Source organism: Dendrobates tinctorius, unplaced genomic scaffold (assembly GCF_039654945.1).
Source record: "Dendrobates tinctorius isolate UK_male_01 unplaced genomic scaffold, ASM3965494v1 ptg000011l, whole genome shotgun sequence".
Classification (NCBI taxonomy): domain Eukaryota; kingdom Metazoa; phylum Chordata; class Amphibia; order Anura; family Dendrobatidae; genus Dendrobates; species Dendrobates tinctorius.
The window spans coordinates 6,172,549-6,198,155 of NW_027361679.1; the positions used below are offsets into that span (position 1 = coordinate 6,172,549).

Below are 25,607 nucleotides of genomic sequence, written 5' to 3' on the forward strand. Positions count from 1 at the left end.
CATATAGTATTTGGTGCTTTCTGTTAGATTTCAGTGGTACAGAAGACTCCAAAAATAGAGCAGTAGGTGCTTTCAGTGCCATTTTTGGTGCTATATAAGACTCTAAAAAGGCTTTGAAAAATTTGTCTGGATTCAGTTAGTCATCTATATACAAGTCCCGTGTTTGAGACTTTTAAATGAGGCTCCACGGACTTTATTTACAACAATATATAGACAGACAACATCTCAGCATATAGTAAAGGTGCTTTTAACTAGTGTAAAGTGCATTAACTATTCATAATGGTCAAATGGCCAGTAAACTGATAGCATTCACTGAAGTGCCCAAATACTGTGCCCAGCAAGATATAGAAAAAACAAAATTAGCTACATTTCATGGAAACATGTTACCTTGTGAACAGCGCTGTGCCCCGACGCGCGTTTCGTGTACTTGGTTCTTCTTATATACAAGTCAATATACAGGAAAAAATGTTCCTTGATATTTTTTTTTCTGTGAACTCCAATTTCTTGCCAATTTTAAATGTTTTATTGTCCATTATTAAAAGTGTAGTAAGAGTGTGACACCCTTGTTCAACATTTTGAACACCCCCAAACCTCCTTGTAGTGTTTGCCAGAAAAATGCTCCCACTGACTCCCATTTATACTCATTACTCGAAACGAGCACCAGAGCATTAGAAATTGCTCTGTTCAAGTAACGAGCATCTGAGCATTTTAGTGCTCACTAATTTCTAGTTATCATACTAAAAATATTTTAGAAATATAATAATAAAAAATAACATTTTTTATTGATATAGTGCTAACATATTTGCAAGTGCTTTAGGCTAAGTGCACACGTACCGGAACTCTCGCGGAAATTACCGCGAGAGTTCCGGAATTCCATTCCGCGGGAAAATCGCATTTTAAATTCCCGCGATTTTCCAGCGGAAAAACTAGCATTTTGCAAGCGTAATTAGCTTGCAAAATGCTAGCGTTCTCCAATCGATCTGTAGCATCGCTTGGAGAACTGATGGACAGGTTGGTCACACTCATCAAACATAGTGTTTGACGACTGTGACCAACTTTTTACTACTGAGGCCGCCTATGCAGCATCAGTAGTAAAAGATAGAATGTTAAAAAAAATAAAAAATAGTGTTATTCTCACCTTCCGGCGTCCCATGCATCCGTTCCCAGTAATCCTTTGCGAAAATGCCCGCGATGACGTCCGTTCTCGCGGGATCGCGATGTCTCGCGGTAATTCGCGATGGCGTCGCGCGAATGACCGCGAGACTTCGCGATCCCGCGAGAACGGACGCCATAGCGGGCATTTTCGCAAAGGATTACTGGGAACGGGAGCGTGGAGAGAGGCGGGAATACTGCGTGGGACGTCGGAAGGTGAGAATAACAATATTTTTTATTTTAAATTCTATTTTTTACAGGTATATGGTACCCAAAGCCCGGAGGACAGTCTCCTCTCCTCCGGACCGTGGGTACCATCCGCAAATGTTCTGCTTACTTTCCGCATGGTGTGCACAGCCAGATGCGGGAAGTAAGCGAAACAATGCATTCCTATGGGTGCGGGATCGCCGCGATTCCGCAAAATTAATGAGCATGCTGCGTTTTTTACCACGAAGCGATTCCGCCGCGGTAAAAACCGCAGCATTAGCACAGCATTGCGGAATCCCATAGGAATGCATAGGATGCTTATTTTTCGCGTTTTCGCGGCAAAATCGCGCGGTTAAAACCGCCGCGGAGATGCGAAAAAAAACGCCACGTGTGAACTCAGCCTTACAATTAAGGGAGGACAAATATAGACAGTAAAAACAAATACAATGTAACACATTTGAGGAAGAGTGAGGGCCCTACTCGCAAGCTTATAGTCTATAAGGATTTTTTAGATAACTGAAATTATGATACATAAGCATATCAGTGTTTTAAGAGGATATTTTATAAACTTTATTAAATCTGATTAAAAACAAACACTGACAAACAATTTGGCAATTCTAATCTTAAATTTTCAGTTTATTTTAATGTATTCTAATGATAACAGCAGGCACGTGCAAGATCTCCACGTCAAAACATCAGGATTGTACGAATGCTGAAAAAGATAACAATAAATTATGATATAGTTAATTTCAGAAGGCTATAGATATGCAAAACGTATGTATTTTCTCAGGGGCCAATACAGACATATGTGCAAACATTTGTTATTTTCTGCAGTTAATGAATACATAAAACCCACTATTGCCACACACATAAAAAAGCGAAATAATTAATTTACAGTTTAGATAAAAATTGCATAAGCCAGCAACAAGGTGACCTCATTGGACCCTAACACTATTGACTCACCTCTATGTGCCCAACCTATCCTCAAATGAACTGGAAAAGAGATATCATCTAGCGTAAGGTTAATTAAAACTTGTTTGGGAAAGATGGGTTGATAAAGGTGCGTAGCCAGGGGGCTCCCACACCTCCCAATGTAGGATACATTGGGAGGTGTGGCTAACACTTGCGATTAAATCAGACGAATTCAATCTGCTAAAAAATCAGATTGCGTTTGTACCAATGTTATTTTATGATTGTTTTATGATCAGTGCTTTTTCTTTCAGCTCCTATCGGATCACAATTGGTCGGAAAAGAAAACGCATCATGTTATGATTGCACGCAAAATTCAGATAACACGCAGCCATATAAGTCTATGGATATGGATATCACCCGAATGCAGTGCGATTCATGCGGACGCTGGCAATGGAGGCGATGGAGAAACTACTTTCTCGGTCTTCTCCGCACCTCTGCTCCTATTATCTGATGTGAGAGGATTGGAGTACAGAGCACTGACACTCGGCTTCTGTCCCTCAGCAGAGCTGGAGCCGAGGGTCATTAGCATATTGCATCAGATGCCCTCACATCAGATGTGATACACTAATGTGACTCTGGCCTACGGCAAGCACAGCTGTGGCATTAAATTAATGTGCATGTGCACGCATCTTATAGCCAATACACAGACCGTTATAAGGACGATATGCAACAGCACTCTGCTATTAATAAGTAAATGAATTCCACTATTGATATACACATATAAATTACATGAGGTACATAATTTACAGTTTTGATCAAAATTGTGGGAGTCATTCACTTTATTGGATAGCCCTAACTCTTAATTTAATAAAGCAAGAGTGCTGCTTGTTCTTTATTTTCTGCATTATGTTGGCGAAAGGGCAACCCCCAAAGCCATGGACCCTTCATTATCCATATTTCCCTAGAAAGATTTTAACTGGAGATATGGTTACATTTATAGTGGCCAATGCACGACTTTAAAATGACAACCGATAAGCTACATTGAAGCCTACCACGCCCTTCAGTCACGCAAAACCATTGCTAAAGGGATCTTGTCAGCTGGCTTGTGCTCAGTAACCTACAGACACTGTCAGGTCGGCGCCGGTATACTGACTTGATACCTTGGTTGATAAACTCAGTGTTGTGATTGTTGTTTAAACTTTATTTGTAGTTGTAATAAGAATCTTGTGCTGTGAGGGGCCTGTGGGGAGGTCTTTATGTGGTTCTCTGCTTACATGTGCATCTGTATGGCTTATGACAGATCACTGATCCCTCACTGACCTGCCTCCTATTTTACATAATCCATATCTTATTGTCTGAAAAAAAACACAATTTTATTCATCATGCAGGCCCTGGCGGCAGCGCTTGCATTGTATCGTGATACGATTTATAATATCTATATTTTCATTTAATTTTGCCATATAAATTATGCTAGAAAATAAAATAAGCTGCATCAAAATGGCGCCAGCAGCTGCGCCTGTGCAGTAGCATTTATCGCGTTCTGAATAATGCTACCGTGCAGGCGTAGCCACCAGCAACATTTTAATTAAGATAATTTTCTGTCTCAAGAAATTTATATGTCAAAGTCAAATTAACCCCTTAGTGACAGAGCCAACTTGGAACTTAATGACCAGGCCAATTTTTACAATTCTGACCACTGTCAGTTTATGAGGTTATAGCTTTGGAACGCTTCAACGTACCCCACTGATTCTCAGAATGTTTTTTGAGACATATTGTACTTCATGTTAGTGGTAAAATTTCTTCAATATAACTTGCGTTTTATTATGAAAAAATGGAAATTTGGCAAAATTTTGAAAATTTAGCAATTTTCAAACTTTTAGTTTTTGTAAAGTTAAATCAGAAAGTGGTATCACACAATATAGGTAATAAATAACATTTACCACATGTCTACTTTACATCAGCATAATTTTGGAAACATAATTTTTTTAGTTAAGACGTTATAAGGGTTAAAAGTTGACCAGCGATATATTTTTCCACCAAAATTTACAAATCCATTTTTTTTAGGGACCACCTCACATTTGAAGTGAGTTTGGGGGGTCCTTATAACAGAAAATACCCAAAATGACACCATTCTAAGAACTGCACCCCTCAAGGTGCGAAAAAACACATTCAAGAAGTTTATTGACCCTTCGTGTGCCTCACAAGAACTAAAGCAACGTGGAAGGAAAAAATGAACATTATACTTTTTTTGCAAAACAATTACTTTGAAACCAATTTTTTTATTTTCACAAGGGTATGAGGAGAAAATGGACCACAAAATTTGTTGTGCAATTTCTCCTGAGTACGCCAATACCCCATATGTGGGGAAAAGCCACTGTTTGGGCGCATGGCAGGGCTCAGAAGGGAGGGAGCACTGTTTGACTTTTTGAACGCAAATAATAATAATAATAATAATCTTTATTTATATAGCGCCAACATATTCCGCAGCGCTTTACAGTTGAACAGTTTCAAACACAACAGTCATAAGTAACAACGTTAACAATACAATAATTAAAGCGAAATAAGACGACCCTGCTTGTGGAGCTTACAATCTACAATGAGGTGGGGGAGATACAAAGCATAGGTTTGTATTTACAATGATGTATTTACAATGACGGTCCAGCCATCTTCAGGGGGTGGGGGTTAGATGGAGATAGTGAATGGGCTACACACACACAAACATAACATGACTTTGATTACTGAATGTGATAGGCCGCTCTGAACAAATGCGTTTTGAGCGAGCGCCTAAAACTATGCAAATTGTGGATGACCCTAATATCTTGGGGTAGAGCATTCCAGAGGATTGGCGCAGCACGGGAGAAGTCTTGGAGTCGGGAGTGGGAGGTACGGATTAGGGCAGAGGTTAGTCGAAAGTCATTTGCAGAGCGCAGCGGTCGGTTAGGCCGATAGACAGAAATGAGGGAGGAGATGTAAGGGGGTGCCGCACTGTGGAGAGCTTTGTGGGTGAGAACAAGTACTTTGAATTGTACCCTGTAATGAATTGGCAGCCAGTGTAACGACTGGCGAAGAGCGGACGCGTCTGAGTAACGATTAGCCAGATGGACAACCCTGGCTGCTGCATTAAGGATAGACTGGAGAGGGGAGAGTCGAGTGAGAGGGAGGCCAATTAATAGAGCATTACAGTAGTCCAGGCGGGAGTGGATCAGGGCGACAGTGAGAGTTTTTGTTGTTTCCATGGTGAGAAAAGGGCGGATTCTAGAGATGTTCTTTAGGTGTAAGCGGCATGAGCGGGCAAGAGATTGTATATGGGAGGTGAAGGAGAGATCGGAGTCGAACATAACACCCAGACAGCGTGCCTGCTGTCGGGGTGTTATTATGGTGCCACCCACAGAGAGGGAAATGTCAGATTTAGGGAGGTTAGTAGATGGTGGGAGCAGAAGAAGTTCAGTTTTGGAGAGGTTGAGTTTCAGATAGAGAGCAGACATGATGTTGGAGACTGCAGACAGACAGTCAGTGGCGTTCTGTAGTACAGCGGAGGTAAGGTCAGGGGATGATGTGTACAGTTGTGTGTCATCAGCATAAAGATGGTACTGAAAGCCAAATCTGCTGATGGTCTGTCCAATTGGGGCCGTATAGAGAGAGAAGAGAAGGGGGCCAAGGACTGAGCCCTGAGGTACCCCAACAGTGAGAGGAAGAGGAGATGAAGTGGAGCCAGAAAACAGAACACTGAAGGAGCGGTCGGAAAGATAGGAGGAGAACCAGGAAAGAGCAGTGTCCTTAATGCCTAGTGACTGGAGCCTAGAGAGTAGGAGAGGATGGTCAACAGTGTCGAAAGCTGCAGAAAGGTCGAGAAGAATGAGCAGAGAGTGGTCACCATTACGTTTTGCTGTCAGAAGGTCATTGGTCACTTTGATGAGTGTAGTTTCTGTCGAATGTAGGGGGCGGAAACCGGACTGTGAAGGGTCTAGGAGGGAGTGAGTGGAGAGGTAACGGGTAAGGCGTGAGTATATCAGGCGCTCCAAGAGTTTAGAGATGAAGGGGAGATTGGAGACTGGTCAGTAGTTGTTTGTGCAGGATGGGTCGAGGGTGGGTTTCTTTAGTAATGGAGTAATGATAGAGTGTTTGAAGGAGGAGGGGAAAATGCCAGAGGAGAGGGAGAGATTAAAGATTGTAGTTAGGTGAGTTGTGACGACTGGGGAGAGAGACTGGAGGAGATGTGAGGGAATGGGGTCGGTTGGGCATGTAGTCGGACGAGAAGAGGAGAGGAGCCTGGAGACTTCTTCTTCTGTGATGGGATCGAATGTGGAGAGTGAGCCAGGGGGAATGCAGGGAAGGATGGGAGTCACTGAATTTGGTGATTGGGAGCGGATTTCCTGACGGATATTGTCTATTTTCTCTATAAAGTGGGAGGCAAGGTCATCAGCGCAAATGTCTGTGATAGGGGCTTGTGCTTTTGGCCTGAGGAGGGAGTGAAAGGTGTCAAAAAGTTTCTTGGGGTTGTTGGATAGTGAGGAGATCAGGGTGGTGAAGTAGGTCTGTTTGGCGAGGTGAAGGGCAGAGTTATATGTCCTTAACATAAATTTGAAGTGTATGAAGTCTTCTGGTGTGCGTGTGCCTCATCAATGGTGACGCCATGTCACGTTTGGAGACCCCTTGATATAGCTAAACAGTGGAAACCCCCCAATTCTAACTCCAACCCTAACCCCAACACATCCCTAACCCTAATCCCTATCCTAACCATAACCCTAACCTCAATCCTAACCCCAACACACCCCTAACCCTAATCACAATCCTAACCATAACTCTAACCATAAATCTAAGCCTAACACACCGCTAACCCAATCCCAACCATAGCCATAATCCCAACCATAACCACAATCCTAACCCTAGCCCAACCCTAAGTTTAGCCCAACCCTAACGTCAGCCCCAATTTTAACTTTAGCCCCAACCCTAACCCTAGCCCCAACCCTAGCCCAACCCTAACCCTAACTTTAGCCCATCCCTAACACTAACTTTAGCCCACATCACTTTAGCCCACCTCACTTTAGCCCAACTCACTTTAGCCCAACTCTAACCCTAATGGTAAAATGGAAAGAAACACTTTTTTTATTTTATTGTTTTTAGCTAACTAAGGGGGTGAAAACGTGGGGTTTGATTTACTATTTTTTTATTTTGATCACTGTAATAGGGTCTATCACAGTGATCAAAATGAACCAACAGGAAATCTTTCCTATTGCTGTCGGGTGCCGGCAGGCAAATCTTGGTGGGCACACTGCGCATGCGCCCATCATTTTCTCCCAGAAGAAGACACTGGCAGCCCGGGGGACTTGATGGGGGGTTGCAGGGACAACGGATGTATCGGGGGGAAATTGGGGGACCCTATTTCTCTCTCCTCTGATGTGTGATCACATCAGATGACAGAAAAATTAAATGGAAAATCGGATTTAATTTTTTTTTTAAGTCACCGTTATACTTTTAATAATGGCAATCGCAACACTGGGGGCGGTAAAAACCAACCAGAATCATGTTCTCCGGGGTCTCAGCTACCCCTGGTAGCCCAGACCCTGGAGAAATTCTGACTCTTGGGGCGCTATACCCTTATTCCTTAGCGCCATTAAAAGGTGGCGCTGTAACATAAGTACCCTTAACTTCAACTGTTAAAAATCGTATCGGTGGTCATTAAGGGGTTAAAATATGGATTTTAAAGATCATAATATGCTACAGTGCTGGCACCTGCATAATGAATGTAATATTTAAAAAAAAATCATAATTCTATGCAGTATGTAAAATAGGAGGGAGATCACTGAGGGATCAGTGACCAGTCATAAGCCATAATTCAAAATTTTTTATTTAAACCATGTGTGTTTGGCAGTAAACAAAGTCACTATCACTTCCAAAATATTGCAGAAATGCATTTTCTCTTGCTTGAAAGTAGGATACCTTTGCTTCTTTTATACATGGGTTGTCCGGTCCAAATCAATAAGCCTGTAGTCACTCTGTGTGACTGCTGACTTATGAATTTCCGCTGTGCACAGTGCCAATTTAGGGGTTTCCGACCCTGGATCGGAGGTTATGTATGAATTATACATATTCCAGGCTAGTGGGTGCAGCCTCACTCTCTGCACACTTGTATGGAGTGAGACCATGCCCCCTAGTCAGACACGTCCACTGGTTGGCGGCATCACCAGATGGGGCATTTCTGTCAACAAGCGGCTAGTGAATTTGAACTCCGCTTCCCAAAGATGTGATAAACCACAGTTAATTTATGTTTTAAAGTGAGACAGCAATCACTTTTTCACACAAAGCCGTGTAGGTTTGGATTTATTTTTCCATTAATAATAAAGACCTTTATTGAAATACTGCATTTTGTGTTTAATTGTGATATATTTGATTAATATTTAAATTTGTTTGGTGATCTGAAATATTTAGGTGTCACAAGCATGCAGAAAATAGGAAATCAGGAAGGGGCAAGCACCTGAATGGGAGGCAGAAAAGATGAATTTTTTGACTTTTTAATGTTGTCAAGGCAAAACGTTTCGGCCACATTGGCCTTTATCAATTACAATCTATACAGGAGTGTCAGGGATTCGTGGGAATCCTGTGGCTATTTAGTGAGGCACATCCCAGTATGGTCACTTTCACAAGAATATGGAGCGTTAAAGAGGAAAAACCCCAATGGTAAACAAGCCAGGGGACCTGGATGTGTGCACATGCCTGGAGGAAGACACAGCATCTGCCGCTTGCCTTGACTACATTAAAAAGTCAAAAAATTCATATTTAAGCTTAAGTTGAGTGCCTAGTTTATCTTTATTACTTCATGGTGTGGGATCCTACTATGGCACCTTCCTTAGCAGTGTGCACAGATCTCTACCAGTCACAGATTGGACAGCAGAGGTGTCAGTCAAGTCACCGACAGCCCAGCAAGCCCATCACAATATTGGACAGGCAAACTGTCCATCAAGACACAGACAGCTCAGTAAGACAGTTTCCATAGAACAGCATAGCAATCATTCACTGAGCGGAGGAATCGTGACATGTGACTGTGTGAACTGAAGTGTATGAGGCCATGCAAACAATTTTGCAGTCCCTCATCAGGAAAGAGGTTTTTTCACCATGATTTCTCAAACTATAAGACCGTGGGTCTTGTGTACCTGGCCACCTGCACATGCCCCAAGGGTTAGGTTGGTAAGTCCAAGAGAGAATTTAGAAGAAGGGTGGGCGAGCACATTGGGCATGTGAGACAAAAACATGACACCTAGGGATGGGCGAATCTACTCGTTAGGACTCGTTACTCTGCGAGTAGTAGGGGACTCGCAGGAGTCGGTACTCTGCGAGTTTCCAAGCGATTACTCGCACAGTAACAAGTCCAATGCAAATCAATGGCAATCCTAGTTTTTGCAGAGTTTCTTAGCGATTTTGTGTCAGCAGCTGGACACAAAATCGCTAAGAAACTAGGATTGCTTGTATTAAACTGTGAAAAAACTAGCTAGGAGTTCTCTCTCTCTCTCTCTCTCTCTATCTCTCTCTCTCTCTCTCTCCTCCCCAGCACAGGAATCGCTGCAAAACTCGCATCCCCATTCTCCTCCCCTCCAGCACAGGAATCGCTGCAAAACTCGCATCCCCATTCATTAACATTGGACTCGCTAGACTTACAACGAATAGCGAGTTTCCAAATCGGACTCGTTACAGCCTAGCGATTCCGAATATTTCAGGATTCGCCCATCCCTAATGACACCCCGTTAGCAAGACATATGAAAGGTGGTGCTTCAAGGTAATCTCAAAGAGGTCTCCTTCAGTGTGATAGAAGTGGTCAGCTCCAATCCCAGGGGTGGCAACTTTGATAAGATGCTGCTCCAGAAAAAATGTGGGTGGATCTTCCAGATGGGCTCTGCAGGTCTAAATGAGGTCATATCATATGCCTGTTTTATGTAACTTCAATTCCAAACAAACCCTGGATTATTGGGTTTTACACATGGTCTTTGAGTCTACGGCTTCTAGGAGAGACCCTATAACTATTAATGGATTTAATGCCATAACAACTTATTTTATCACCTTTGAATTTTGATGCTCACATATTTATGTGATGATCAATTTTTATCTGTATAGTCATCACATCATTTGGTATAACCCTTTCTTTACAATGATTATTAGCAGAGGCATGGATCCTTTCTACCACTCTGACTATGTATGCCTTTAACTGATATGTCAAATCTGTGTATATACAGTGGGTACGTAAAGTATTCAGACCCCTTTTAACTTTTCACCCTTTGTTTCATTGCAGCCATTTGGTAAATTCAAAAAAGTTATTTTTTTTTCTTATTAATGTACACTCTGCACCCCATCTTGATTGAAAAAACAGAAATGTAGAAATTTTTGCAATTTTATTAAAAAAGAAATACTGAAATATCACATGGTCATAAGTATTCAGACCCTTTGCTAAGTACTGAGTAGAAGCATCCTTTTGACCTAGTACATCCATGAGCCTTCTTAGGAATGATGCAACAAGTTTTTCACACCTGGATTTGGGGATCCTCTGCTATTCTTCCTTGCAGATCGTCTCCAGTTCCATCAGGTTGGATGGTGAACGTTGGTGGACAGCCATTTTCAGATCTCTCCAGAGATGCTCAATTGGGTTTAGGTCAGGGCTCTGGCTGTGCCAATCAAGAATGGTCACAGAGTTGTTCTGAAGCCACTCCTTGGTTATTTTAGCTGTGTGTTTAGGGTCATTATTTTGTTGGAAGGTGAACCTTCGGCCACGTCTGAGTCTAGAGCACTCTGGAAGAGGTTTTCATCCAGGATATCTCTGTACTTGGCCGCAATCATGTTTCCTTCAATTGCAACCAGTCGTCTTGTCCCTGCAGCTGAAAAACACAACCATAGCATGATGCTGCCACCACCATGTTTCACTGTTGGGATTGTATTGGGCAGGTGATGAGCACTGCCTGGTTTTCTCCACACATAACGCTTAGGATTATCAACAAAAAGTTAAATTTTCGTCTCATCAGACCAGAGAATTTCTCATAGTCTGGGAGTTCTTCATGTATTTTTTAGCAAACTCTATGCGGGCTTTCATCGGGCCACTCTGCCATAAAGGTGGAGGGCTGCAATGAAAGTTGACTTTGTGGAACTTTCTCCTATCTCCCTACTGCATCTGTGGAGCTCAGCCACAGTGATCTTGGGGTTCTTCTTTACCTCTCTCACAAAAGCTCTTCCATGATTGCTCAGTTTGGCTGGACGGCCAGGTCTATGAAGACTTCTGGTGATCCCGAACTTCTTCCATTTAAGGATTATGGAGGCCACTGTGCCCTTAGGAACCTGGAGTACTGCAGAAATTCCTTTGTAACCTTGGCCAGATGTGTGCCTTTCCACAATTCTGTCTCTTAGCTCCTTGGCTAGTTCCTTTGACCTCATGGTTCTCATTTGGTCTCACAAGCACTGTGAGCTGTGAGGTCTTATAAAGACAGGTGTGTGCCTTTACAAATCTAGTCCTATAAGTTTAATTAAACAGAGCTTAACTCCAATGAAGGAGTAGAACCATCTTAAGGAGAATCACAAGGAAGTGGACAGCATGTGACTTAAATATGAATGTCTGAGCAAATGGTCTGAATACTTATGACCATGTGATATTTCAGTTTTTCTTTTTTAATAAAATTACAAAAATTTCTACATTTCTGTTTTTTTTTTTCAGTCAACATGGGTTGTAGAGTGTACATTAATGAGAAAAAAAATTAACTTTTTTGAATTTACCAAATGGCTGCAATGAAACAAAGAGTGAAAAATTCAAAGTGGTCTGAATACTTTCCGAACCAACTGTATAAAAAACCTTGGGTACTTATTGTCCCCCCAGTGGCATAATATGTCAAGTACAAACAGTGTTCCTTTATGAAAAGACTGAGTGTTCAAATCATTTGAGTGCAGTCCTGTCTCCTCTCTCCCCCCCTCCACATTCAATTGAGATGGGACACACCTCTTACCGCGGCACATGCTGGATGCTGAAGGCTTAGCCGAATGTGCGTTCCACACTGGAACGCACGTGGCTCCCGTGGGTGACGCACTTCAGTTTTATCACTTCTGGTCATCTGCCACTGGATCCAGAGACAATGTATGTATTCATGGACATGGTACAAGCACACGGATTACCGGCACCCTTGTACTGAGGATCATAGATCTTTGCAGATCTATTACAAGGGGAAGCACTCTCTGAAAAGAGGACACACATTTACTGTATCCCCTATATTTCTTAATGCATTTCCAGTTGTGGGTGGAACTTGGAACAGCACAAATTTGTATAAATAAATGGTCACAGCCGAGCACCATGCAGCATCAACTTATCTTACCTCCTGATGATCCACACTTGGTGAAACGCATAGAAGTTGCAAGCTACTAATCACATGTACACCCTTATGCTGTTGTTATGATGTGTACCATGTATCACATGGAAATATTTTTCATCATCACATAATTTACTCATGTTTATGGTTTTTGATTGTTCCTATACTGCCTTTATCAGATTTATTTCATCTGGGGGATGCGTGTACATTTATCCTAGGGACTCCCAGGGTAAGACACCGTGGAACTATAAAGTAGCGTGCCAACCTCCGCTATCAGGCAGGATTTCACTGCCAGGGAAAAGCTTAGTGGGGTACCATCAGTCTACTATAAATTATCCAATTTTATCTTATGGACGCTGGTCAGTTCACTTGCCCTTTTTATCTTTGTCACTTGCCTCTCTATATCTCTATGTCCAGTTGCCCTGGCATTCCTACCCTTCACACCCAGTGATTATGAGTGCATGAATGATTCAATATAATAGGGATATCTAGGGAAGGGGTCCCCATCCTGTAGCTCGGGAGCCACATGTGGCTCGCGGTTCCATGAATTGTGGCTCGCGACTGTCTGCCAGCTTGATGCATTAGGTCCAGGTCTAGCAAACAGGTATGAAGAATACATCTCAAAATAGTGAATCTTGTGAGTAGCCCTGCACAGAAGTGCAGATCTGGATGCACATTTACTGTTCTTAGGGCTTAGAGATGTTTTAGGTATGCTGGTATGGTACGCTCAAGGATGGTACTACCTGTCAGAGGAGGTGCTTAAAGCTAGATGTGACAGTGTGTTGGGAGTCCTTTATGGGAGAATACTGAATGATGGTATTGGGGCAACTCCTGGATCTCAGTGTACTGCTTTGGAGTGATTTCTGTGGAAAAGCTTTGGTTATCATTATACCTGTAATGGGGGCTTTGGCTGACACTTCTTTGAAGGGGGTGGGAGCTGGAGGTGGCTTGCGACCCTCTCTCAGTGCTGAATGTTGCTCTCAAGGTCAGAAAGGTTGGGGACCACTGATCTAGGGCATTCAGGGACAGCCGCCAAGGAGCGGGGGTGTCATCACTGGCATATTTACCTAGGGTACCAACCTCCACTGATAGGCAGGTTCAGAGACGAGGAAATCTATCATAGATTGTACTTAGAGAGCAAGTGTTCATGTGTATGGTGTTTGTTGTTGTCTTTGTCCTTTTTAATCAATTGTATTACATTTATATTTTCTGTTATATATCCATTTCACGAGGTTCCCCATGTTAGCCACACCAATATATACCAAATGGCATCTTATCTCATGTTCCCTTTGTCCACATCCGTAAACTTTCCCACACTGTTTGCCAACCTTGTAAGTGGGCAAAGTCCTATCTTGATCAACAAGTTTTACTTTGAAATATGCAAAATAGGCTTGCTTAAAGGTACTGTCACACTTAGCGATGTACCAGCAATCCCGATCAGCGATATGACGCGGTCAGGATCGCTGGTACATCGCTAAGTGGTCGCTAGTGAGCTGCCACACAGGCAGATCTCACTAGAGACATCGCTGGGGACGGGGATCGCTACTTACCTGTCACACCAGGCGATCCTGCATCCTCCCGCCCGGCTCCACGCGTCGCTCGTCGTCACAGCAGGAAGCGCCGCAGGAAGCTGACGACGAGAAACAGTCCAGGACGTTCTCGCGCGATCAACGATAACCAGCGGGGGAGTCGGTCGTAGGTAAGTATCACACACAGCGATATCGCTAGCAATATCGCTATAACGTCACAAGTTATAGCGATATTGCTAGCGATATCGCTTAGTGTGACATGCCCTTAACAAATGTGCTGAGGTTTGTCCTTTGACTGGGATATATGACAAGAAATAGCAAAGGCAGACATGATCTGAAATAAAGGAAATGTGTAAATAAGAAAATTAATTTTGCTGCCTCATTGTATACAGACTTTTGGAATACATTTTACTGTATAGAGTGTCACACAATCTCTTTCCAGGAATTTCTCACATGTACCTTATATACTCGTGTATAAGCCGAGATTTTCAGCCCATGTTTTTGGGCTCAAAGTCCCCCTCTCGGCTTATTCGCGAGTCATATACCGGGGGGGTGGGTGAGGGGTTAGAGACTATACTCACCTCTCCTGGCACGTCTCTGCAGCCCCTGCATTTGCCTCTGCCGTCTGCTTCCTGCATTCAGCAGTCACGTGGTACCGCTCATTAAACTCAAGAATCTGCTCATATTTAATGAGCAGTACCACATGACCAGCTGAATGCAGGAAGCAGACGGCGGAGGGAGAAGCAGGGGCTGCTGCTGCAGAGAAGACCTTGTGGCTAGGATGGGTGAGTATGACGGGGGCAGAGTGATATTCACCTCTGTCCCCGTTCCAAGCCGTGCACCACTGTGTCTCCGGGTCCTCCTGCTGTGACGGCAGAGGGTGCGATGACGTAGTCAGTGCGTGCCCTCTGCTGTCAATACAGAGATCCGGGAGACACAGCGGTGCATGACTTGGAACGGGGACAGGTGAATATCGCCACTGCCAGCGGCTCAGGACACTGGCACCTGGCCCCCAGCGACGGAGAGGTGAGTATGTCATTTTATTTTTATTGCAGCAGCAGCAAATAAGGTGTATTTATGGAGCATCTTATGGGGCAGCATTAACCCTTGTGGAGCAGCATATGGGGGGGTATTTATGGGGCAGCATTAACCCTTGTGGAGCAGCATATGGGGGGTATTTATGGGGCAGCATTAACCCTTGTGGAGCAGCATATGGGGAGTATTTATGGGGCAGCATTAACCCTTGCGGAGCAGCATATGGGGGGTATTTATGGGGCAGCATTAACCCTTGTGGAGCAGCATTAACCCTTGTGCAGCAGCATATGGGGGGTATTTATGGAGCATCTTCTTGGGCCAGCATTAACCCTTGTGCAGCAGCATATGGGGGGGTTTATCTATGGAGCATCTTCTTGGACCACCATTTATCCCTAGGCTTATACACGAGTCAATAAGTTTTCCCAGTTTTTTGTGGCAAAATTAGGGGGATCGGCTTATGCACGGGTCGGCTTATACACAAGTATATATGGTAACTGAATAGTCTAGACAAATAACCTATTTCCAGTGGTCAAGGTCATTCTCCACCCCTCCCTACTTGAGGGTGGTTCACTCTCGGCCAGCAGGAGAGCACTAATGTTACCCTTGATCCAACCTTTGAGTAATCACAATAATATATGCTATAGAGAAAAAAAATGATGCAATAGAAGAATACTAACTGCAGTTTTGAAATCAGCTTGCCTATTTTAGTCTGAATCACCCTAAAAACAGTTTTAAGCATGGTTCTGTTACCCCATTTGAGGTTCACATTTTGTTTTAGACTAATGCTAGTGGCTCCTTTGAGGCTTATATCTGAAGCCTTTGAAAAGAACATTTGTGCTGAGAGGGTTTTGACTTCAATGATGCAGCTGGAGTTACATTGTGTGCTTTGTCTAACATTATTTTTGGCAGTATCCACCTGTATAAGACGGGCACCGAGACATTGAATGCATCTTTGTGGCCAGTGCATAGTTCGAAAAATGATTTCCGATTCTGTATCATTAAAGTCAATGGCTCCATCAGTGCAAATGTCTGAATCTCGTTTTCCAAAGCTTTAGATATAAGTCCGGAAGTAGTCACTCACAGTACGCTAAAATGCACTGTGAACCCTGCTTAGTATTAAATTATGATTTAGGGTTCCATGTGAGGTGAGGTCACCTTCTTGCTGATAGCTTAATTAATTTTACTCAAAACTGTACATACATGTGTAGCTATAGTGGAAATCATGTATTCATTAATTGCAGAGTGCTGCTTTATATTATTTGTATAATGTGTGTGTATTTGTATATGTGTCTATGCCTCAACAACTCATATATGTCACGCTTACCGTGGCTCCTGCCGCTGCTCCCGTTCCTGGTCCCGCGCTGGCCACGGTCTCCAGGCGCGTCCGCCGCTCCCCGCGCGCTCCTGCGGCAGGCACGCGCCCGCCAGCTCTCCTGCGTCCTGCCTCACAGTCAGTCCGCCGCTCCCGGTGCGCTCTGTAGCAGGCGCGCGCCCGCCTGCTCCCCTGCATCCTGCCCCATGGTCAGCTTCTCTGACCAGCCCAGGACGCATGCGCGCCTCTCATCCCAGACCTCAGCACAGACTGGCTCCGCCCATCGCTCCGCCCCCATGACCCTGGAGGTCTGACCTGGAAGTCCTGCTCCTATAAAAGGGAGCTGCCCTTTCAGACCCATGCCTGATTATCTATTGTGTCCCACGACAGATTCTCGGGTCCTCCGTCTCGGTTTCTCTCGCTAGCACCCAGCCTTGTGCCTATCCCGCCTTGTGTATTCTATTGATCTCTCTCCATCTTTGTATTCCCTTCCAGAGTCCGCCATTCTTGTCCGTTCCTGCCTTCACCCGTGTGTGCCTTCCTTCCTGATCCGCTCCTGCCAACTCCGGTTCCTCCTGCCTGCTCGCCGTTCAGTCCTGCAGCCGTCCCTCCTGTGTTCGCCAGCCTGCCGACCAGCCCGGTGTTCGCCTGTCTACTCCTCCAGTTGTCCCCAAGTACCAGCTTCCACGGCGATAGTCTCCTCTGGGCCTGCCCCTAACACTCCCTGTATAGGGGGTGGTACACCTGGCCTGCTCGCCCGGGGGTAGGTTTGTCGTCGCGGTCCTGTGGGTTCACCTTTGGAGTCTTCACAGCCTCACAGAATAATCAGGCCATGGACCCCGCTGGTACCCCAACCCAAAAGGAACTTTTGTTCCTATGGGAAAATCAGGTGAGGATCATGTCTTTCCTCAAATCCATGGAGTCCCGTTTGTCTTCTCTACAGGCCTCGGATCCGGGGAGTGCCTCCCAGATCACCGATCTCCAACAGGAGCTCGCCCAGCAGTGCGACAATCAGGCCCACATTTTGAATTACATGGCCTTGGTAGATAACCGCCTGCTAGCTCTCCAGACCGCAGCGCAACTCCGGTTCAGCCCACTACCCCGCTTCCCAGTCCTCGTCTGGCGAAGCCCCCGCGATACAGTGGCGACCCCAAGTCGTGTAGGGGCTTCTTAAATCAATGCCAACTACACTTTGAGTTGCTGCCACAACAGTATCCCACCGATCGAGCCAAGGTGGCCTTTATTGTGTCCCACTTAGAAGGGGAGGCTCTGGCTTGGGTTAACCCCCTCTGGGAACGTGATGACCCCTTAGTCGCCCAAATCTCCTTTTTCCTGGATACCTTCCGTAAGGTGTTTGATGAGCCGGGTCGTTTGGCTTCCACCACCGAATCTCTATTCAATCTGCACCAGGGCTCGCTTTCGGTAGGCCAGTACACCATTCGGTTTTGCACCCTGTCCTCGGAGTTGTGTTGGAACAATGAGGCCTTGGTGGGAGCCTTTTGGCGGGGCCTTTCTAGTCGAATCAAGGGTGAGTTGGCGGGTCGAGATACTCCCACCTCCCTGGAGGATCTGATCTCTTTGGCCACCCGCATCGACCTACGCTTTCAGGAATGATCCCGAGAGGTCGCTAGAGAGAGAAGATCTTCTCGCGCTCCTTTTGCCGCCCGTAGTCCGCCCCGCTCCCGCCCAGTGACAGCGTCTGCGGTCCCGATACCGGAGCCCATGCAAGTGGATCGTCTCAAGCCAGTGGAGGAGCGCCAGAGAGAGAGGGTCGAACAGAGGCTCTGCTTTTATTGTGGGAGTGCTGCCCATTTCCTTCGTTCCTGTCCTATATGTCCGGGAAACGCCTCCGCCTAGGACAGGTAAGAGAGGCCTTCCTAGGTAATTTTGACTCCTCTCTACCCTTGACTCTTTCCGTCCTGTTGCATCTAGGTTCTAAACGTTTTTCCGAATGGGCTTATATTGATTCTGGGGCGGCTGGTAACTTTATCCAACTCGAGGCAGTTAGGAGGCTTCGGATTCCTGTCAGATCCCTGGAGACCCCTCGGCAGATTGCGTCGGTCGACGGCCAACCCCTCCGGGAGTCCGTTACTCAGGTCACCGAGGAAGTGGAACTTCAGATTGGAGCCTTACACCGGGAGAGGATTGTTTTCTACGTACTGCCTTCGTTATCTCATACCATCCTTTTGGGTCTTCCTTGGCTAAGAACACACGAGTCTACTCTTGACTGGCGTTCCGGTGACGTTCTGCGATGGGGCCAGCCTTGCCAAAACAAGTGTCTTCTCACCGTACAGCCGCAGAGTTTTCCACGTTCAACATCAACAGAGTTACCTTCCGCCTACTGGGCTTTTTTGGACGTCTTTGACAAGAAGGAGGCCGAGAGCCTGCCTCCGCATCGGCCATATGATTGCCCCATCGACCTTGTCTCCGGTTCCACTCCGCCCCGAGGTTGGATTTATCCGCTTTCTCCCTCCGAGACTCAGGCTATGTCCGAATATGTTCAGGAGAACCTGGCCAGAGGCTTTATTCGCAAGTCTTCCTCGCCCGCCGGGGCTGGGTTCTTTTTTGTGAAGAAGAAGGATGGGTCCCTCCATCCCTGTATTGACTACAGAGGTCTCAACGACATCACCATTAAGAACAAATACCCCCTTCCTCTCATTCCAGAGCTATTTGACCGTCTACGGGGAGCACAGATCTTCACTAAGTTGGATCTTCGGGGGGGCCTATAATCTGGTCCGGATTTGCTCTGGTGATGAATGGAAGACCGCTTTCAACACCCGTGACGGCCACTATGAGTACCTCGTTATGCCCTTCGGGTTGTGCAATGCTCCCGCAGTGTTCCAAGAGTTTGTCAATGACATATTCCGAGATCTACTCTACTCCTGCGTGGTGGTATACTTGGATGACATCCTGGTGTTTTCTCCGGATCTGTCTACGCACCGAAAAGACGTCCGCCAAGTCTTACTTCGTCTGAGAGAAAATCGTCTCTATGCCAAGCTGGAGAAATGCGCCTTTGAACAGTCGTCACTGCCGTTCTTGGGGTACATAATTTCTGACTCTGGCTTGCACATGGACCCGGGAAAAGTGTCCGTGGTACTCAACTGGCCGCGTCCCCAGGGAATTAAGGCAATCCAGCGGTTCCTGGGGTTTGCCAACTAATACCGGCAGTTTATCCCACACTTTTCTTCGTTGACCGCTCCTATCTCCGCTTTGATCCGCAAAGGAGCCAACCCCCACCGCTGGTCTCCTGAAGCCGAGAACGCCTTCCAAACCCTGAGGCAAGCCTTTGCCACAGCTCCCGTACTTCACCGTCCAGAGGCTAACAAGCCATTCACCCTTGAGGTGGATGCCTCTGCCACCGGAGCAGGAGCGGTCCTCTCTCAAAGATCCTCCTCTGGACGACTGGTTACCTGCGGCTTCTTCTCCAAAACATTTTCTCCTTCGGAGAGGAACTATACCATTGGGGACAGAGAATTGCTCTCCATCAAACTAGCTTTGGAGGAGTGGCGGTATCTTCTGGAGGGCGCTGTACATCCACTCCAGATCTACACCGACCACAAGAATTTAGCGTATATCCAGTCAGCACAAAGGCTTAACCCCCGGCAAGCTAGGTGGTCCCTGTTCTTTACCCGATTCGACGTTGAGCTTCATTTCCGTCCTGGTGACAAAAACCTTAAAGCGGATGCCTTATCCCGGTCATTTCTGGTCACCGATACCGAAGAGGAACCTTCACACATAGTGGAGCCTAGCAAGCTCATCGTAGTCGCTCCGGTGAGCATGACTTCCTTACCTCCCGGGAAGACTTTTGTTCGAGACGATGACAGGAAGCGAGTTCTCTACTGGGGTCATGCCTCCAAGCTAGCAGGTCATGTTGGCCTCAAGAAAACACTTTCCTTCATCACCCGTTTTTATTGGTGGCCCTCCCTACCTCAAGATGTCCGAAACTTCATCGCTTCATGCCCATCTTGTGCCAAGAACAAGGTCCCTCGACACCAACCCTCCGGTCTCCTGCATCCACTTCCGGTGCCCTCAGCTCCGTGGCAGCATGTCGCGATGGACTTTATTACGGATCTACCTCAGTCTTTGGGTCACAGTCATTTTTGTGGTCGTAGACCGCTTCTCCAAGATGGCCCATTTCATCCCTCTGCCCGGACTACCTTCCGCCCCCGAGCTGGCACGGATTTTCATCTCTCATGTCTTTCGGATTCATGGCTTCCCCAAGCACATTGTCTCGGATAGAGGGGTTCAGTTTACCTCGTGATTCTGGAAGGCCCTATGCAAGCTGATGGAGGTAACATTGGACTTTTCCTCCGCCTACCATCCTCAATCTATCGGTCAAGCAGAACGTACAAACCAAATTCTCGTAACGTACCTCCGACATTTTTCTAACGCCCACCAGAACGATTGGTCCAGCCTGCTCCCGTGGGCCGAATTTGCCTACAACAATCATACCAGTGAATCCTCTGCCAAGTCACCCTTCTTTATTGTTTACGAACAACATCCTGGTGTACCTCTGCCGGTGTGCCGGTGGCCGATCTTCTAGCCGAGGAGTTCTCCAGGGTCTGGCAGGAGACCAAAGCAGCACTTGAACGGGCACGTGACAATTTTAAGAAACATGCCGATAAACGCTTGGATGCCCCGTTGTACCACCCTGGAGATAAAGTCTGGCTATCTTCAAAATTTGTCCGCCTCAAAGTTCCCTCGTACAAACTGGGTCCCCGGTACATCGGTCCCTTTGAGATTTTAGCTCGTATCAACGATTGTTATGAAAGAGTCACCATAGGAGGCAGACACAAAATAGAAGCTACGTCCAGAAAACCAGAGAAGTTGGCAACTATCAGATTGCGGACCCCTGAACCTATCAACACAACTAGCAGTAGCCGTGGGGGGTTCCTACGGTGCCCTAGACCCCTCGATCACAGCCGGAGAGCTAAATAGCCTAAAGACAGAAAAGGAAATCTAAACTGCCCCAGAGCAGACCCCAAAGTAAAAGGCAGCCCCCAACATATAATGACGGTGAAGCAAGATGAAAAAACACTCACACAGACAGAAAGATAGGCTGAGCAAACGATGGGGCCCAAACTAACTAAACAGGACAGGAAAGGAAGGTTGCTGTCTGCAATCTTCCAAAACCCTATCAAAGACATAAGCCAACAGGCTGATATGGAAAAAGACCCTGAAGCAGCTAGGCTTCAAAAGCTATATCAGCACTCAGGTACTTTCTGAAGACAGAGCTAAAGGAATTCAGCTCACCCCAGCAGGGAATGGCAGAAATCCAGAAAAACAAAGCAAAACAAAGTCAAAGCACAAATGCAAAAGGCAGAGCAGAAAACTTAGCTTTAGAAGAGCAGGAATTCAGACTGGTCTCCAAGGATCCCACAGAGAAATCACCCGCAGGGCAGAAGGGCGTCGGCGGCCTTATATCCAGTCAGTCACTCCACTCAGCCAGTCATCATCATTAGGCTCAGGTGCTTGATAATCAGGCTCACTACCTTTCTTTACCAGAAGAGGGAGTTCATCAGGCCTCAGTAGTGAAGGGGAAAATGAACTCACAACAAACGATGTGGCCTACAAATTAAAACTCCCAGCCTCGCTACGAATCCCTAATTCGTTCCACGTTTCCCTCTTGAAACCTGTTGTGCTTAACCACTTTCATGCTTCTGCTGGCCGCTCTCCAGCGTCCGTTTCCATGCAAGATGTCTTTGAGGTTAAGGACATTCTTGCCATGAAGAGATCTAGAGGTAAAACCTTTTTCTTAATCGATTGGAAAGGTTTTGGTCCAGAGGAGAGATCTTGGGAGCCCCGGGAGAACATTCAGGCTCCTCAGATTTTGGCAAAGTTCCTTTCCGGCCTTAAGAGGAGGGGGCGTAAGAATGGGGTACTGTCACGCTTACCGTGGCTCCTGCCGCTGCTCCCGTTCCTCGTCCCGTGCTGGCCACGGTCTCCAGGCGCGTCCGACGCTCCCCGCGCGCTCCTGCGGCAGGCACGCGCCCGCCGGCTATCCTGCGTCCTGCCTCACGGTCAGTCCACCGCTCCCGGTGTGCTCTGTAGCAGGCGCGCGCCCACCCGCTCCCCTGCGTCCTGCCCCATGGTCAGCTTCTCTGACCAGCCCAGGACGCATGCGCGCCTCTCACCCCAGACCTCAGCACAGACTGGCTCCGCCCATCGCTCCGCCCCCGTGACCCTGGAGGTCTAACCTGGAAGTCCTGCTCCTATAAAAGGGAGCTGCCCTTTCAGACCCGTGCCTGATTATCTATTGTGTCCCACGACAGATTCTCAGGTCCTCCGTCTCCTGCGTTTCTCTCGCTAGCACCCAGCCTTGTGCCTATCCCGCCTTGTGTATTCTATTGATCCCTCTCCATCTTTGTATTCCCTTCCAGAGTCCACCATTCCTGTCCGTTCCTGCCTTCACCCATGTGTGCCTTCCTGATCCGCTCCTGGCAACTCCGGTTCCTCCTGCCTGCTCGCCGTTCAGTCCTGCAGCCGTCCCTCCTGTGTTCGCCAGCCTGCCGACCAGCCCGGTGTTCGCCTGTCTACTCCTCCAGTTGTCCCCAAGTACCAGCTTCCGCGGCGATAGTCTCCTCCGGGCCTGCCCCTAACACTCCCGGTATAGGGGGTGGTACACCTGGCCTGCTCGCCCGGGGGTAGGTTCGTCGTCGCGGTCCTGTGGGTTCACCTTTGGAGTCTTCACAGCCTCACAATATAGATACAGTATGTTAATAGCTACCTTTAGAACAGAACCTAATAATTACGTTTTGGTGTATAATCTCAGCATCCTACATCAGCACATTTTCTTAATTTAAAATATCACAAAAGTTAGATTTCTGAATCTGCTGAAAGTTTGGGATCTAAATAAATATCTGAGGTGGGGTCAAGCTCTAAACTTGATAAGTACGCACAATAATACTGCTAAAAATGACAATTGCCGAAGTCTGTCAGTTTTGCTAAGTTAGCATGGAGCAAGCAATGAGAAAATTTGGTTTATGCTAAATATCTAAAAATTGGGTAACTCTAATAGTGGTAACTGAACACAAGTGCATGAGTTTACACTTGAACAAATCAAATAATTAAAAAGTTTTTGACAATGACATGCAAAGTTAGGTAATGGCACTTCAAAGTTAACAATTCTACAAAAATTTCTTAAATGAAATAATAAAGACAAAATTAAAAAACAATTAGACATATCTTGATTACATGAAAATCCTGGGCCTAATTAAAAATGTGTGCTCTGTACATCACAAACCAACTTTCTTACTACAGATGCTTCTCACAAAATTAGAATAACATCAAAAAGTTAACTTATTTCAGTTTTTCAATACAAAAAGTGAAACTCATATATTTATTTCTGTTAATGTTGATGATTATGGCTTACAGCCAAAAAAAAACCCCAATGGTCATTATCTCAGTAAATTAGAATACTTTATAACACCAGCCTGAAAAATTATTTTAAAATCCGAAATGTTGGTCTCATGAAATGTATGTTCAGTAAACGCACTCAGTACATGTTTGAGCTCCTTTTGCATCAATTACTGCATCAATGTGGCATGGCATGGAGGCGATCAGCCTGTGGCACTGCTGAGGTGTTATGGAAGCCCAAGTTGCTAGCAGCATTCAGCTTGTCTGCAATGTTGGGTCTTGTGTCTCTCATCATCCTCTTGACAATACCCGATTGATTCTCTATGGGGTTAAGGTCAGGCACGTTTGCTGGCTAATCAAGCACCTTGATACTGTTATTTTTAAACCAGGTATTTGTACTTTTGGACAGGTGCCAAATTCTGATGGGGAATTAAATTTCCATCTCCAGAAACCTTGTTGGCAGAGGGAAGCATAAAGTGCTATAAAACTTCCAGGTAGACAGCTGCGCTGATTTTGGTCTTGATAAAACACAGTGGACCTACAAAAGCAGATGACATGGCTCCCAAAACCATCACTGACTGTGAAAACTTCACACTAGACCTCAAGCAGTATGGATTGTGTGCCTCTCCATTCTTCCTCCAGACTCTAGGACATTGATTTCCAAATGAAATGCAAAATTAACTTTCATGTGAAAACAACACCTTGGACCACTGAGCAACAGTCCAGTTCTTTTTCTCCTTGGCCTAGGTAAGGCGCTTTTGGCATTGTCTATTGGTCATGAGTGGCTTGACACAAGGAATGAGACACTTGTAGCCCATGTTCTGGATACATCTGTGTGTGGTGGCTCTTGAAGCAATGACTCTAGTAGCAGTCCACTCCATGTGAATCTCCCCCAGATTTTGAAATGGCCTTTTCTTAACAATCCTTTCAAGGATGCGGTTATCCCGCTTGCATGTGCATCTTTTTCTACCACACTTTTTCCTTCCACTCAACTTTCCATTAATATGCTTGGATAGAGCACTCTATGAACAGCCAGCTTCTTTAGCAATGACCTTTTGTGGCTTGGCCTCCTTGTGGAGTGTGTCAATGACTGCCTTCTGGACATCTATCAAGTCAGCAGTCTTCCCCCTAGATTGTGGAGCCTACTGAAGCAGACTAAGGGACCTTTTTAAACTCTTAGGAAGCCTTTGCAGATGCTTCTGCTAATTATTCTAATTTACTGAGATGATGATTATGGCTTATAGCCAACGAGAACCCAAAAGTCATTAACATTAACAGAAAAAAACACATGAAATAAGATTGCTCTGTTTGCAATGACTCTATATAATACTGTATATGGGTTTCACTTTTGTATTGAAGAACTGAAATAAATTAACTTTTTGATGATATTCTAATTTTTTGAGAGGCACCTGTATATCTGGCTGAGTTATGCTATTTTATAACCATCAATGGAATGTTCCAGAAGATTAAAAAATATCTATACAACCAATACATCTTTTATATTCAATGCATATGACAAATCGAGTATTGAGGTGTATTGGTTTTATTTAAAGAGGACCATATGGAATAGACCAGTTGGGTTCTGTAATTAAAAGTGTTCCTCAGGAAGGGAAAAACAAATGACCAAAGGATATGTTATTCTTAATTACATTTAGTTAGATTTAAATCAAATCAAAATAATTTTGCCTAGGGAGGTAGTCACTATAGAATTAAAATGGCGGCTGCCTTCACTGAGATAAACCGGTTCTAAAATACAGGTACATGGGAGCATGT

At 45.5% G+C, this 25,607-nt stretch overlaps 1 protein-coding gene across 2 annotated transcripts in view; it reads right to left on the minus strand.

Moving 5' to 3' along the window:
• Positions 1–1,901: 1,901 nt before the first annotated feature.
• The window catches only part of LOC141100839 (alcohol dehydrogenase 1-like), a 170,069-nt gene continuing 146,363 nt past the window's right edge, over positions 1,902–25,607 (minus strand). For both annotated transcript variants that reach the window (XM_073589528.1, XM_073589536.1), the window contains one exon: positions 1,902–2,071. In XM_073589528.1, coding sequence (XP_073445629.1) covers positions 1,991–2,071 — 81 coding nt within the window. In that variant the 3' untranslated portion in view covers positions 1,902–1,990. The remainder of the gene's footprint in view (positions 2,072–25,607) is intronic.